General features: G+C 46.4%; 1 protein-coding gene across 1 annotated transcript; it reads right to left on the reverse strand.

The window, feature by feature from the left end:
- Positions 1-511: 511 nt before the first annotated feature.
- LOC118505053 (trithorax group protein osa-like) lies at positions 512-15,151 on the reverse strand. Its single transcript, XM_036040326.1, has 5 exons — positions 14,867-15,151; positions 14,669-14,744; positions 6,173-6,521; positions 5,781-6,078; positions 512-1,710 (listed from the first exon to the last, which is right to left on the reverse strand). The coding sequence occupies exons 2-5, from the start codon at positions 14,678-14,680 to the stop codon at positions 591-593; spliced, it is 1,779 nt and encodes a 592-aa protein (XP_035896219.1). The 5' UTR covers positions 14,681-14,744; positions 14,867-15,151; the 3' UTR covers positions 512-590.
- Positions 15,152-15,380: the final 229 nt, after the last annotated feature.

The raw sequence follows: 15,380 nt of genomic DNA on the forward strand, positions 1-15,380 counted from the left end.
GCAGGGCAGATTATTCTGCGCGACAAATAAACGGCAAACGGCATACGCGGTGGAAAGTGAACCGCAAACGAGGACGCCACCTGGCCTGGCCGGCCGGTTTGTTGATATCGTAAAGCAATTTTGCCGTGCCGTGTGGTGCCGTCCGTCGCACCAACATGGAGCACATATCGCGTGATCTAGGGAACTACGGGTAATTTAAAGTGATTGGGTGCGCATTTCACACTTTTACGATGCACCACGCAACAACAACAGCAACGACGGGTGGCATTTATTTATTCCCGCCAACGATAAATGTTTGCACAACGGTTATGAGTTTAGTGCGCTATAAATCATAAGGAAAGGGGGGGGGTGAAAATAGTCCCGAATGATCTATAACACAAGTTGAGCACCCCTGCATATTTGACAGATGGTGTGTGTTTACTTCTCTTACTATGTTTTAGTACAAATATTAGTACAATCTTGTTTTCTACACACCGAATACAATAAATGAAAAGAAACGCAAACGCGCATTTTCAACAACAACTCGCGCAACAGATTTTATTCTATCAACTAAATAAATTAACGACTATACCGTGGACGTGGCGTTCCACCTACTGGAACTGCTTCGCCGGTTGGAGTTTGGTTGTGGCCAACGCCGGCGATTTCGGGAATCCTGCCACACTAAACAATCCCGGCGATCGTTTGTATTGGGCGGATGTTTTCGTGAACGCTAGCGGTACGGAGTATGCGATCGTGTTGTACCCGGGAGCGGTTGCCGGACCCGATGGAATCTGTCCAAGGAGCGGTTGGGTGGCGGAACTGTGTAAGGACTGCGTATGTCCTCCTGCCGGTTGAAGAATGGTTGTGTGGAGAGGGTTTAAGGGATACACCGGAGCACCAGGTTGATAGAAGTGGACCGGTCGCTGATGATGGGCATGATGGACGGGTTGATGCGGTGTAGCGAAGCCGTGCGGTGTTAGCTTCGTTGTGTAGAGTGGCGTTTTGGCTAGCTGCAGCGACGATGGAACGTACGAATCGAGCAGACTGGTCGGAGGACGATGCTGTACACCGAAGTAGTTCAGTATGCCGTTGTTTGGATGTGCCAGCGAAGGATAGAACTGGGGAGCGAATGAGTGGGTCGGACCGGCAACACTCGCCGAATGTCCGTGCTGTTGTACGTATGCAGGGTAATGGGATACGGGACCAGCGGGATGATGAAACTGCTGCTGCTGTGGAGGTGGGCCATGGGACAGGAATGGTCTTCCAGCAGGATGATGGTGTAACTGCGGCGCAACGAAGTGATGGTGCTGCTGCTGGTGCTGTGGGGCGTCCGCTAGCTGGGGCAGCTTATTCGATTGCACAGGTGGAAGGTCGTGTGAGAAGTAGACCGGCTGCTCAACACTCTTCACGATGGAAAACTCCGCCGACGGGGACTGGTGGCGGGGTGGGGCAGGGGTGGAGGACGCAGCGTACACGACGTCGGGCTGGGGCGTAGGCTGGACCGTCGAGGGACCGGTACCGACCGGTGAATGTGCTCCAGTTTCACCGTGCGAGTAGGTTTGGATGTGGTTGTCCGGGTCGTTGACATACGCGGCCAGCTGCTGGGCGGAATGGGGCTGTGCCGACGATGGTGCCGGCGATGCGATGGACGGCAGGGCGGGCCCGGTTGGAGAGGACGGGACGTGGTGCGGTTGCTGCTGGTAGTACTGCGTCGGAATCATGATATAAGCTCTGGAAAGAAAGGTAACCACAAAAAATGAAGCGGGAAGGTGAATATCTTGTTTGCGCTTGCATTTGCATAATTTCGGCTGGAAGGAACGATTAGCCGTGGGACTAATTAAGAAGCTGCATTTAGAGCTGCGATCCTGGCTCAATTACCTGTAAGCGATAAGAGCGACGCCCAAATGATATCGGAAAAGCGCTTCAAAGCGTTTTTGTAAAGTCCACTTACGGTGGAATGCAGTTACAATATTCAAAGTTACAAAATTCAAATTCCAAACCAAGAAAAAAACATCCCCCATCATACGTATGCGTCAAATGCATCCACTTCAAGCTTCTTGAGCGAAGCCGAGGAAGCAACATCTCCAAACGCGAACCGATGAGCGCGGTGTGAGAGCGGCTCAATTACGTCATGCTTCCTTTTGAATTCACCCGACAGTGTCCATTATGAACGGAATGAATGTAGACAACCGAAACAGATAAGTGCAGCAACCGGCTCAATGCAGATGCACTACGGATGGTTATAGCGCCAAACATACACTCGTAGATGAATGATAAACAACCGGGTAAGAGAGAGAGAAAAATACAGTCAAATCCAAAAACCTCGCTCAAGATAAGCGCGGAGGTGGTCGTGTCGGCTGACATAAAATCGTACTACCTCCAGACCTGCTCTTAAAAATGGCAATAATTAGAGCAGACACACACATCAGCAGCAACAGCAGGTTGTAATTGCAAACTTTTAATTACTCTCCCTGGCGATGAGATGAGACGGACACGATTACACCGGCTACCACCATCTGCATAAGCCGCCAGGTTTTTTTTAGCTTCTTGTGCTTCTTGTGGCTTTAACTTTAAGCGCAAAACCGAATAGGAAGAGAGTTGGATACCACATTAAATTAGTTGCGCTTTGAAGGCAACAGATCTGCGCCGTTCTTTTCTTTTAATTCAAATACCCACCTAAACGTTACACTTCGCTGTCACGTTTGAGCAGATTCTCACCATAAAAATGTGACTAATAAATTGCGATTAGGTTCCATTCATAGAAAATGCAGGACTTTTTCTGAGCGGTTTTCTTTAAAATTTAACCACCTACACACATAACATCAATCACATGTCATAACATGTGACAGTTTCACTAAAGTGAGGTTAAGTAATGCACACGTCTACTCACGATGCGCCCAAGAATCGGAAGCTTCGATGCGAGCGATTGTGTTTAATCCTAGCACCGTGACGAATTAAGTCATCACTAAAAAGTGTCATCGCTTTTGACACGAGCTTTAAGCTTTAAGTAGTACCAATAGTAGTAGTAGCCTATTGTTCTACCAAGTGTCAAAACACCTCGGTGACACATGACAGCACTCCTCGTTAGCACTTTAGACGCTTCACATTGCACCCGTTCGGATGGGACGCGGCGTGACAAATCAGCTCACGCCCCGTTCCGGACCGCTAACGCAGGTGTTGGCTTTTCTAATGAAATTACGCCAACCCGTCATATTAAATTGGCTAATACAGCGAGCCAGCAGCACCGTAGCGAAATACTTCCATTGTGTGTCGCCCTCGCGCTCGATCGTTATGCTGCTGATGATCGTAGACAACGCCCTCTTGCTCGTCGCCAATGCTTCCACTGGGAAAGGCACGGTACATAAACAACAGAACGAATTTAGGTGCCAGTTAGCACCTGTGATGCCACTGATTCCACCTAATGATACCAATAACCGACCGCAATTGAATCCGTCCGGCTGCGTACCTGAGCCCATGCTTGCGCCGCTCGGTGGAGCTATTTATTTTATGATCGTCGTTTTTCCTCGTTTATGGTGTAATCGCATGCTCGGTGCGGGTAAGGTTAGACGGGCCTTAGCGAGTCTCTTCGGAATCGGAAAGCTCGAGGGGTGGAGGATAATTATGGTTAATTTCGGTAAAATGGGCGTTGTTTTCTGTGGCCAATGTGAACGGACTCGGACCTGGGGTTTCATTTCACTTTCGGGAAGATTTCCACCGTTCGTTAAACGATGTGTTTTATTTTTCGAACGGGGAAAAAAATTAGCCACCCTCAAAATGGCTAACAAAACCCCATGCTCTCTTTCAAGTTTAACATTATTAGTAGACAGTCGCGTTTGTTTCACCGTTTCAATCTGGCCTTCTCCTAATTGCCACATTACGTAATGTACCTCCTTGCTACAGCAATTTGCCATCTATAAAGGAAATCAAACGTACCTTTTACAATTTTCCGACCACTGCTCCCAATCTGTCACTCTCTCCGAAGAAATAAAACACCAAAACGCCTTAACTAAAAGGGCAAAGCTTCCTTCTTTCACCATCAGCTCCTCTTCATCTCATGTGTGCCATAAAAAGGTATAGCAGGCGGGCAAACAAACAACCCGGTGGTTTCACAAACGCCCCATCACACAGCCAGCCAGCCAGCAATAAATCGATTTATGGATGCGACGAGTGAAGCAAATCTCACACGATAAATGACTTGCCATTTTTTTGTGAACGGCTTCTTCTCTTCTCCATCACAGCGCCCGACACAGGCCAATCGATCGATCGTGGTGAAATGCGATCAATCAATCAAAACGCAAACCGCCGGGCCGACACGGTCCATCACGCGTTTACCTTAGCCTCTCTACCTGATGGTGCTTATGATGTACTCGCCAGGATCATAAATAAAAGCCTCTCGTGGTTGGTGGTGTGCTACTGATACGGGAGCCTATCCTGTACACAATAATTCATCATAGAGCAGGATCCGTCGGGAAGTGTTCAATTACGCAATGAATGGAAGCATAAATCGCTCCATTCGGGGGGTTTTTGTTCCTGCTAATCCCTTTTGCAAAGGAGCCATATGCGCTTGTAGGACAATTAATGATTCAAAAGGCACGCACAAATACAAAGTGTGGCTGGCTGACTACCGAAAACAATGGATGATTAATTTTTCATTCGCACAATACTGCACAATGAAACATTTAATCGATTCGGCAATTAATGTGAGGTCTGAGGGAAAGTACTGACCACCAACATGGCCACCGTGAGTTGCCAACAACGGCATCATAATATTTTTACATTTAAGAAATTTGTTTACGCCACACAGCTTTTCATTGCATTTGTCTGACGATCATCTCATCGCCATCACCCCCTTACAGGTTTTCTAACAGGTTTTCTTAGTTTTTATTGATCGTTTAATAATAATTTATTTTATTGCCGCCATAAAAATTTCAAATGTGACGGTTGTGATTTTAAATGCAAGTGAAGAGAAACAGCCCGTTAATTTGCTTCATTATTACACTTCCATAATCCTGTTCGTTACATAAACTTCAGGAGCTACGAGGAGGTCTCTTTACAATATCTTAAAAATAAATGGAACATGCACTTATTCATTCCCAAATTATTCCTTCCCGATCACTCTCCCATTAACGAGACAATCGGATTGCATTGTAACCGTTTAAAAACCATCCGCAAACAAATATTTATCATCACCGATCTGTGCATGCCGTACGCATCGTAAAACAGGCGCGCTTCTGTTTTTCCACCTCAAGAGCATGGGAAAATATTGACTTAAACACGCGAGCAAAAGCTTCCACAACTGCTCATGTGATGTAATTTTAGCGTTTCGTATCGTACCGTGTGTACGGAACACGGTTATTCAAAAAGCAATTAAACGCACCCGTATTGCAACTCACGCGGCGTCGTTTCGATCTGTGGCGATCGCGTTTATGATCGAGGCTGGGAAAGGACATTAAATGTTCGATCGAAGCAGGAAACAGTGCGCGTAATTTGAGCGCATCAAGTTTTGTCACAAACCGAGCATAATCTATTCCTATCGTGAAACCGTGAATGACCATTGGGGCAGTAAAAACTGTCAAGGATACTAAAAAAATACCATAAAATTAAGGAAATACATTTAAAGGCCCATCAAGGCGATATTGATCCGCCGGCACGCGATACCACTCTGACACTGAAATTGATCTTTCTGCCCTTGGTGGAGAGGAAATCAGTCACCCGTACCCCCATTTCACCTTCCAAACGCACCTGAAACCGGCACTTTCGTGGTACTAATTGCGCTGTTCCGTTGGGAAGCGAACACTTACTGCGAGTTTTGTGGCAGGATGTGTAGCAGCGATTGGGGCAGATTGTTGTCGGCCACATACTGTGCCAGCTGCTGCTGGGGCCTGGCCTGCACATACACGTACTGCGGTTGCGGTGTCAGGTAGGGGGAGGCCGGTGCACCTCCACCGATGACGGGCTGAAGCAGCGATTGACGGGACGGAACCGTGTAGGTGGAATGATCCTCGTGCACCTGCGGTACCGGCTGATGCTGGTGGTGCTGCTGATGATGGGATGGCTGCTGCGGGATACTGATGTACTGTTGTTGCGGTGCGGCGTGATCTAAAACAATGACAAGCGCAGATTAGTACCATATGGTTAGGCTGCTAATTCCGATCGATCAACAATCGAATGGGTGTAACCGATCGTACGATACCTTTCGAGTAGGTGAGCGTCTGCGTTGGAACCGGAAGTGGTGTTACGTATTTGACGGAACTATGCGTTCCGGCCGCACTGCCCGGATGGTGCTGTATCTGGACGGTGTAGTGATTGTTGCTTTGGGTCGAGCTGGCTCCATGTTGCTGGTGCTGTTGCTGTTGCTGTTGCTGAGCGATAGCTTCCTTCTTGAACACTTGCCGCTCACTGTTGAGATTGTCCCGCTCGATGTCTTCCAGCTGGATGGGGCGGTTCCCGGGCGGTGGATCGTGTCCCGCGGCCACTACCCACGGTGCCTGCAGCAGTAAACAGGCACAGCAACCGATCCAAACAATCAGATTTAAGCGCACCTGCAAGTGAAATGAAACAAACGGTGAGAGGAAAAGCTTTGACAGAAATCGTACACCGCATTGCATACTGTCAGGCGCATACAAGCGAAGCAAGCTTTGAACGCACGCAGCCACCATTTCGAGCGGAACATTTCATCATCTTGCGAAGAAAGCATTCGCGCCTTCGCCCCTTTTTACTCGTTACGTCTGCTTTGTGCAGACCAGCTGGTGACGCGAAAAGTACACTGCGCACATTCCTAATTCCGGTCCCAGGGTACACGGCACGTTAAATAGTGCATTTAAGGAGTGATTAGTGCGCAGATCCGGAGCGACCGCAACACCCGGGCCCGTGACACTGCGCGTGAACCGGTTACCGACCGGGATATGGAGGTGCGAAGGGGGGAGGTAGAATTGGAAAGCCCCATAGGGCAAAAAGAAAGTGGAAAATTAAATAACACTCACTGGGCGGTTTGCCCAGCAAGCAAGCAAAAAACACGATCTTGAGCTGTTATGGTAATAGATGGAGGACAACCCCCATGGGTCGGTGGACACAACCTTCAACGTGACACACGCGTCGGTGCCGATGGATGGAAGGTAGTTCCGCTCGCTAGAGTCTCGGTACAGTGGGAGGCATAGGAAAAAAGAGCTAAACTATACCAATCACGGCCACTAAGCTGGTGTTAAATCGCTGACGGTGATTGTTCGGAGGGAATGGAGCGTGCTGCCGTTGCGGATGCTTCGTCGTCTGGAAACCGCTCCCCGCAGAGACGGATGCGACAGTGATCAGTGGATAACGATGATGATCATGGTGCAAGATCGTGAAGATGCAGATCGGTAGATGATGCGATTAGATTAGAGGTACAAAATGTGCTATTGAAGGGGAATAGGTTATTAGTTAATCTAGAGCCGGGCAATTTATGTATTATCGAGCGTCGGTTGTTTTTACGCACTGGAATGTGACCGGTAGTGGGAGAGGCAGTGGCGTAGTAAATTGGTGGCGGCGGAATTGACTTCATGTTTTTTGAAGTGGATTATAAACGATTGAATGAAGCTTGTTAGAGTAATACGCCTTTGAGGGGATTTAATTTATCTGTTGGTCTAGACTTAATGGAAATATTATGATATGGCCGTTTTGATATTGATCTCGTTTCAGTCCAACCAACAAACTACCCATCGTTCGAGGATTTTAAATCATTCAGCACTTAAGTAATGTGTCAAAATTATCACCTAAGCACCTCGCCAGCTTTCTCACAGTAATAAACATTATTACTCATGAGAGAAATGATCACTTTATGTCTGTGAGCTCGTAAACAAACAACATTATTTCATGTAAATAAATCATTCACCGCAACATACGGTACTGCTTTCATTTAATGTCGCAAAAAAGCTCCATCCATACGGTCGTGCTTCCTCAGGGAAAAGTGAATTGCCTCTCGTGCCTTGTGATGAAGCAATTCCATTGATATATAACTTGTCTCACACACACCGCGCTACCGTCGTAAACATTCCTTACAGGCGATAACCAATTAAAACCGACAAGCAACACAACACAACGTCGCTTCCGGTGGTGAGTGAGTTTTGACCGCGTGCTACACATCGCGGCTGTGCTGTATCTAGCCGTTGGCACGTTTGCCAGCTAAAGCTGTAACAAGTTCAACATTGTTTCGTTTCTGTTCGCCTGGCACAACAACGGCCTGACCGCTGTCGCCGCCAAAAACCAGTTGATCGCTACTTGTTTCCCGTGTCAACGTCAACGCGCCCGTGTAGAAAGGCATCGCTCAAAGGGCCCGAGCCGAAGAAAGATTGTACGCCGCCCTCAGCTTCCTGCTGAACGGCCACCAAATTTGGGTGCGGATTTTTAGCCTGCCCTCCTGCGTCAGAACGGGTGGCTTTCGTTACGGTGGAAAATAAACAATGGTTTCATTTCACCTTCGACCGACCGACCGAAAAAAGGGGAAAGCAACAGCTACGGTGGAATGAAGCCGATAAAGCTGAAAGCGAAAATCATGTTAAAACATAATCGGACAGCATGCGGGAGTTACAGCATAACATATAATCCTTTTTAATGTGTGTAGTGGAAAAGGAATGGAAAGAAAGGCATTTCCCCGTTACGTAGGTTGCAAGATATGACTTCGGTAGTTCAACGAGGACCCCATGTCACTACGAAAGTCGATCGGAGGAGAGCAAAACCCCCAAAACCACATTCCACTTACACTGATCTGCTTCATATTACGAACGACGTCACGAGAAGCTATGCATTACACTCATTTTACTCGATAAGAAATTACAGCCCAAAGCAAAACAGGACATAAACCACCATTTTTAAACTTAAATTCGCACAAAAAAAAACACGAGCGAGAATCGAGGTTGATTGGTAATGGGCTTACGGAAAGCTAAAGAAAGCACCGAAAGCTCTCAAAAGCGTTCGATTTAAACGCCGCGGTAAGCGATGAACAAGAGAAAGGATGTTAAAGACGTTGTGCCGAGTGGGTTTAATGGTAGTTTATGAGGAGATTTTAATAACAAAAAAGCTTGTAAATGAAGGCCATCTTGTGGCTTATTTTATTGATTGTGTAATTTGAAGCAACAAGCAAAAAAAGGCTCAGAGCGTGAGCGAAAAAATTCTAACCATCCACGATAAACAAAACCAACCTTTTAAGCAGCTCAAAACAGACAAAAGAAACCTTTAACCATACCATACCCACCACACTAATGGACTCCTTAGCATATCATGAAAAGCCAATCGCAATTTGATTAACAACACCAAATTACACACCAATTTCGGGGCTACTATTTCAACAGCTCCAGGGAGGAGAGCTAAGTGCAACCGAACCCAGCAAAGCCTTCTATTTTTTTTGCAAACATTCCAACACCCATTCCGACAGACCATAAATTATAGATTTCATACGCTAGCCGCTAAGTTCAAACCCGTCAAGGAAGAATAAATAGATTTAAGCGGTGAGAAAATGGGGCGATAAATTAGGAGCCACTTTCCTGCTGCTGCTGCTGCTGGCTCCAACGCCACAACGCCCAGGGATCATAGGGTCAACCGGTGAAGCTGATAAGGATACGCAACCGAATCGATTAACAAGAATGCCTCGATCCAAAATCGATCGGTCGATCGGTGGTGGACTTTCACTTTCACAAAAGAGGGCAGCGGGCACAAAAAAAAAAGCCGGCAGAAACTACAAAATCTCAACCAGAAGTGGTTTAAATCACACGGCCGCTAGTAGCGCGGCAGGAGCGTGTGTGAGTGAGACAGGGGTGCCGAAGAAAAATGCCGAAGCGAATTCGACACAAGGAATTACGCGAACCCGCGAAGTCAATCGATCGACCGATCGTGCCTTTTGCGCCGCTTATCGCGAGCCAGGCCTTTCCCCGCCGGCTGATCTTTGTTGGTTGGCCGTTTCCCCGATCAAGGAAGGGCGCTACTGTTGCAGGTGACCACCACCGGCGTATTCGAGCCACATTGTGACCAGTGTAGTTGAGCTTATGTACCCTTTCTTGCCGTCCCGTGCGGACCCTTTTCACCCCTTGCAGCCTGTTCCGTCCGGCGCACGATCGTACTCTGATTTTGTTTTCTTTACGCGCTTCAAGCGTTGCTTTTGCGGCTGATTTTATTATTGTGGTCTCGAGCTCTCTCCCTCTCTCTCACTCACTCTGTCTCAGCTAGTTTTCATCACCAGTCTGTCCGGAACCTGTCCGCGAGCTGTCCACAGACAAACTGGACCCGTCCAGTTACGATAAACGCCCCACAGCACCCGGTAGGAATGGACGGAAAGGAAGCGAATGCAGCTTTGTCGTTGAACTCCAGGATCCCTGGCCGGACCCCGGGCCGAACCGGTCGAAAGTTAGGAGTTAGAAAGAAAAAAACCAGACACACGCGTCACACGACGCGGTACAGAATCACTGCCAGCGAAGGGAAAAAAAGGGAGATCGACGCACTGTGAAGTAATTTTTATGATCACAGTTTTGCAATAATCGCTCCACATTTCCTCATTGCACAGTGGTTGTTTTGGTATGTTCGGAAGAGCGGAGCAGAGAGTGAAGTTGATAGGAAGCATTTTGTACTGTCACCTTGTGTCCGGAGGTCCGGTCGTGGTCAGTCTTTCCACGCTCCACACGCCGCACAATGTTGCTCCGGCCATCTGTTTGGGGCAGGTTGCGTTTTAATGTTTTTATGCAACTTCACATCGGCGAGCCAGCGAGTTTGTGCAACACTGTCGAGGGCATGCGATAAGCCTTACTTTCTAGAGCTTAAGCTTGATCCCCTGCAAGTGGAGGATCAGTTTTTTTCTTTCTGAATGAGGAATGAGCCTTTGTCCTTCTTTGTTTCTAGGTTGTTGATTAATGGATCTTTCACTGCGTTTGCAAATCTCTGCTGTGTTAGTGAACTAAGAGAGCTAAATGAGATGGTGCATGTTGGTAAAAACTTCAAATTAAAACGTCGAACTAAGAACAAAAAAAAAGAGATAGAGCTTACTCCGCACCACACAAAAGGCAATGCGCTCATTAGTGTCACGAGCGATAAAAGCCGCTACATTTTGGCGTGTAAAGCTCACTACAGTGCAGCAAAGTATCACCCTAAACAACGGCACATTGCACCACCATGTAGAGCGGTCCCCAACGATTAATCATCACACCAACCACTTACTGTGCTGCAGTATTTGTCTGATAGGATGAATCAACACATTCCATCGCACAAATCTCAATCGCACCTTCCGTCTGGCTGTTCCCTACTTCTCTTGCATCTTTCGCTAGCAGAAGACAAGAAAGCAGCACGAACGCGCGCGCGCGCAGAAAAAAGCTCCCATCGAAGACCATTTAAATCCACCAACTATTTGCGACGCTCCGAAAACGGGGATGAAGAAAGTGGTATGTGGAAAGGGTCGCGAGGACAGGCACGTAGGCACGCAAATCCGCGACCAAACAACTAATTTCCCTTCGTTCGTTTCGCGCACTAAAAGGGACCACGTCAACCACGTCACGATGTTTCCGATTGACAGTTTGCTCGTTTTTTGCCTTCTTTTCTGTTGTCCCTTGATTCACTGAGATGGCGTCGGTTTGGAGTGATTGAAACAAAACAAAAAATGACCAAGCAGACATTCTTGAACAGTCGCAATCGAGCACAGGAAAGGAAGTTGATAAATTTCTTCCCTTCCGACATACCATTCGTTATCCGGTGCGTTAGCAAAACACTCTCCACCGGACAGCTCGTTGTACAAGTACAAGCAAAAACTAGGGGTTATAATTATCTAAACTGCTCAATCATCTGTCGATTATTGTAAAAAATGCTTCATTCCAAGTACGGCACGCAAAATTAGAAGAAAAACCACCAATCGCATTCCGATAAGCCGGCACAAAACAGCTCCGAACACAAAAGACTTCAATGAGCGTGTGAGCAAACAAAAGCGACGAACCTCTCGCAAATACTGTCACATCGGGCTACACACGGGCGGGTAATTTTTCCATTCGACAACAAACAGACCTGCAAAGCGTTATTGATTCATTGCACTTATTTGCGGTCGTAAAACCGGTGCCGGAAGTGCACGGAAAGGGGAGGGTCGTCGGGCGACATTATTTAAATCGTACATCCGCCCCGAGCAGCCAGTTGCGCCCCGGGAGCAACCGATCGTCTGGGAAAAATTGAGCATAATTTTCATTTCCATATGCAAAACACGGCTTCTACGAGGTTGCGTGCCAAAGGGACAACCTTGCCCTACGTGTCGGTGCAATTTATCAAGCAGTTGGGACTGGATGGCAAAAAAAAAGCTCAATTGAGCCGTTTAAAGCGCGTGTGTGCAGGTGTCAAACGGGATGCTAAAAAGTGTTTGCTCAAATTATACCAATCAGCCGTGCGCATAAAATGGTAATTGGTCAAACAACGCCGGACACATGCCGGTGCTTCCTCGTGACAGTTTTTCTGAAAGAAGACCGATCGGGAAGGCGAAAGACCATGGGCTCATTCATCGATCGTTGCGGCTTATGAATGAGCCAACTCGATCAACGAACGATCAAGCGATCAATGGTCCGGATCGAACGATCCGATCGACAATGAATGGGTTTGCAGCGAGCGAGGGAAAATGCGGGACGAAAAATGCTATGGGAAGCAAAACCCGCGCGAGCATAATCTGGCCATTGGCACTTTTCTTTTCCGCCCCCTTGTCCACTCTCTCTCTCTCTCTCTCTCTCTCTCTCTCTCTCTCTCTCTCTCTCTTGTCTCTCTCTTCCATATCGATTGGCAATTTGTTTACTAAATATAACGAGGAAGATTTTCCTTTTTTCCACTTCCTTCCCATGGCCTTGGACAGGTACGGCCACAATATGATTCGTTTCATTTCCCGTCCCTTTTATGTCCCGTGGTATGGCGAGATGGAAATTGAAGCATTACGCTGCTGCTGCTGCTGCTCTGTGTCTTAATGCGGCCACATCATGCACCAGCAGCTCCACTTTTTCGGACACTGAGCTCCAAATTAGGTCTTGCAGATGGCAAACTGGCCGCATGCTAACTAGCTAGCGAGCTGGTAAATTTCCTCTTTTGCTGTACCGTTTTCGTTTTTTGTACTTCCTCTTGTGGCGAACCCGCTCGGTACCGATTGATGAAAGGATTGGTGGATTTTATGAGCCGAGAAGAGAAACCCACACACATAGGCCGCGCGCGGTCTTTTACCCGGCTAATGGCAAATGAGATACATTAACGTGCTGCTGCTGCTGATTTGGATCATAATGTGTGTGGTTTGCCAGTGCGAAGGACACCCCACTGGACTTGATCGCATTTGGTTCGCATGACGCAAACGTCGCCGTCGTACAGGATTCGTCGTCGTCCCACTGTCCCGGGGATTGTGTAATCGATTGCGTTTTCGTACATGACGACGAATGGAGGTTATTATTATCTTATCTTCATCCGCCGCGCTCGATTACTTCACTGCAATCGTATCGGGCCGTGGGTCGTTTATCATGCTGCCGATTATCGATCGTAGATTATTAAAGTGAAATGCGCAATGTGCGATCGATCTGTCGCTGGTGTGGTGGCGGTGAACGAGGGTGAATGGGGCAACTACACGAGTGTGTGTCGACAAAACGGAAGACATTTGTCTAAATGGTCTCGCGTCTAGACGCAACTAGGCTAAGCGAAGTGATTGAATACATTGAATTAATGTCTTTTATGCCATTTCCGTCTTGGTAGTTGGAGGCTTTCTTCGTATTTGTTGTTTTTGGCTTGCTTTGCGTATGTTTTGATCGCGATTTGTTGTACTACCGGTATGACATATTGTGAGGTTATAATAAATTTGGAAAAAAGCTCAAAATTAAATATATTTTCCTGAATAAAATACAAATTTCACAAAGCTCAATGGAAGATAATTTATTGGACCCTTTTTAGTATGATAAAGAACTTGAAGAGAAAATTCTGTTTATTATGTGCATGATAACAATTATTACTGAGTACCACAACCAGTGATTCCCATAAGATTAAAGACCGAAATTTGAGTCTTTCAGTTGAAGACATAGTAGCAGCACCGGCCTGAACACGGCAGGACCTGTTATCGAATCCCATCTGCGATTGTCCTTTCTACATGATATTAATAAATCTATTGGGCCTTTATACGTCCGGGCTGACCTTGGAGATCGTTTAGCCAAGAAGAAGAAAATGAATACTACAGACCAGACCAACCTTCTTCCTTCCTTGGCACTAACTCTTTTACTCTTGAAAATTGAGTTGAATGCTCCGGCATCAATTTAACCGGCTCTATCTCAACCTTAATACATCATGTTTGGATGTCAAAATTTTTTTTCAGCGATTATGATAACTTTATATTAAGTAAAAGCACTTACTCGTAGCTTTTACAACATATTGAACTGAAGCTAGATTGGAGTTTTTTTTTCATACACATAGATTGCAATCAAAGTCGAGAGCGTGTGTGAATTTTCAAACATTTAAAAAAAAAATATTTCATATCGTTATTAGATACAAGTAAAACAAAAAAGCAACGATCTTACTACTTAACATTAAAAACAATACTGAATCCTTTCTACAATTTTTTATTTTCTCATAAAAGCTATATTTAATCATTATGAATTATTTTTTCTACATTAAAACCAAGCACAAAAAAGGCTTAAAATTCTGCTTCACTTAAATTTGACTAAAAAATTATTGAAAACACACTCACCATTTTGATCATGCTAACAGCATTTAGTATTGTTATCCTACTCCAATTCACAGTATTCTGTCGTGATCAGTTTATGCTAAAATAACAAACAAAATGCACGTAATTTCACTTGCAATATTCACTGTCCCGTTTAAATTTCTGCTCTAATGTCTCACAAGCACACAACTGCCCTGCGCCTTGTGATTGATTTTCACTCACCCGTCTTTCAACGATCACTTGAACTTTGTCACGTCAATTATTCACCCTTGTCGTTTTTCTCTAAATGTACATAAGTTTGTAAAGCACTTTGAAACCCGGTTGCACCGAAAGTGTATCACACCACACACCAATGCCAATACTTTATCCACCGAGCAACAACTTCAGAACTCAAACAACCTGCACAACCATAAAGCAGTCTTTCTTGGCACATGCAAAACGCACGTGGATGTTGTTGTCGTTGCTGCACGTTCTGCGCTAGTTGCACGATTTTATCCGCCCAACCGAAGGAACCGAACTAAAACAGTCCGATAGGGTGCAGAAGCAATTTATATCCGTTCCGGCGCGCGCAAAACCACAAAACCACAAAACCGCAACCACCGTCACCACCCGGCCACCAGAGTCTGCAGAGTCTGTGCGCATTTTTTACCCTCCCATTTGTGTGCTTTCGTTTTCATACTTTTGCTTTTACTCGTGCAGTCGCCGGTGGCAGGTTGACGGTACCGCTGCTTTTCTC

The sequence above is a fragment of the Anopheles stephensi genome, chromosome 2, assembly GCF_013141755.1.
Source record: "Anopheles stephensi strain Indian chromosome 2, UCI_ANSTEP_V1.0, whole genome shotgun sequence".
NCBI classification, from domain to species: Eukaryota; Metazoa; Arthropoda; class Insecta; order Diptera; family Culicidae; genus Anopheles; species Anopheles stephensi.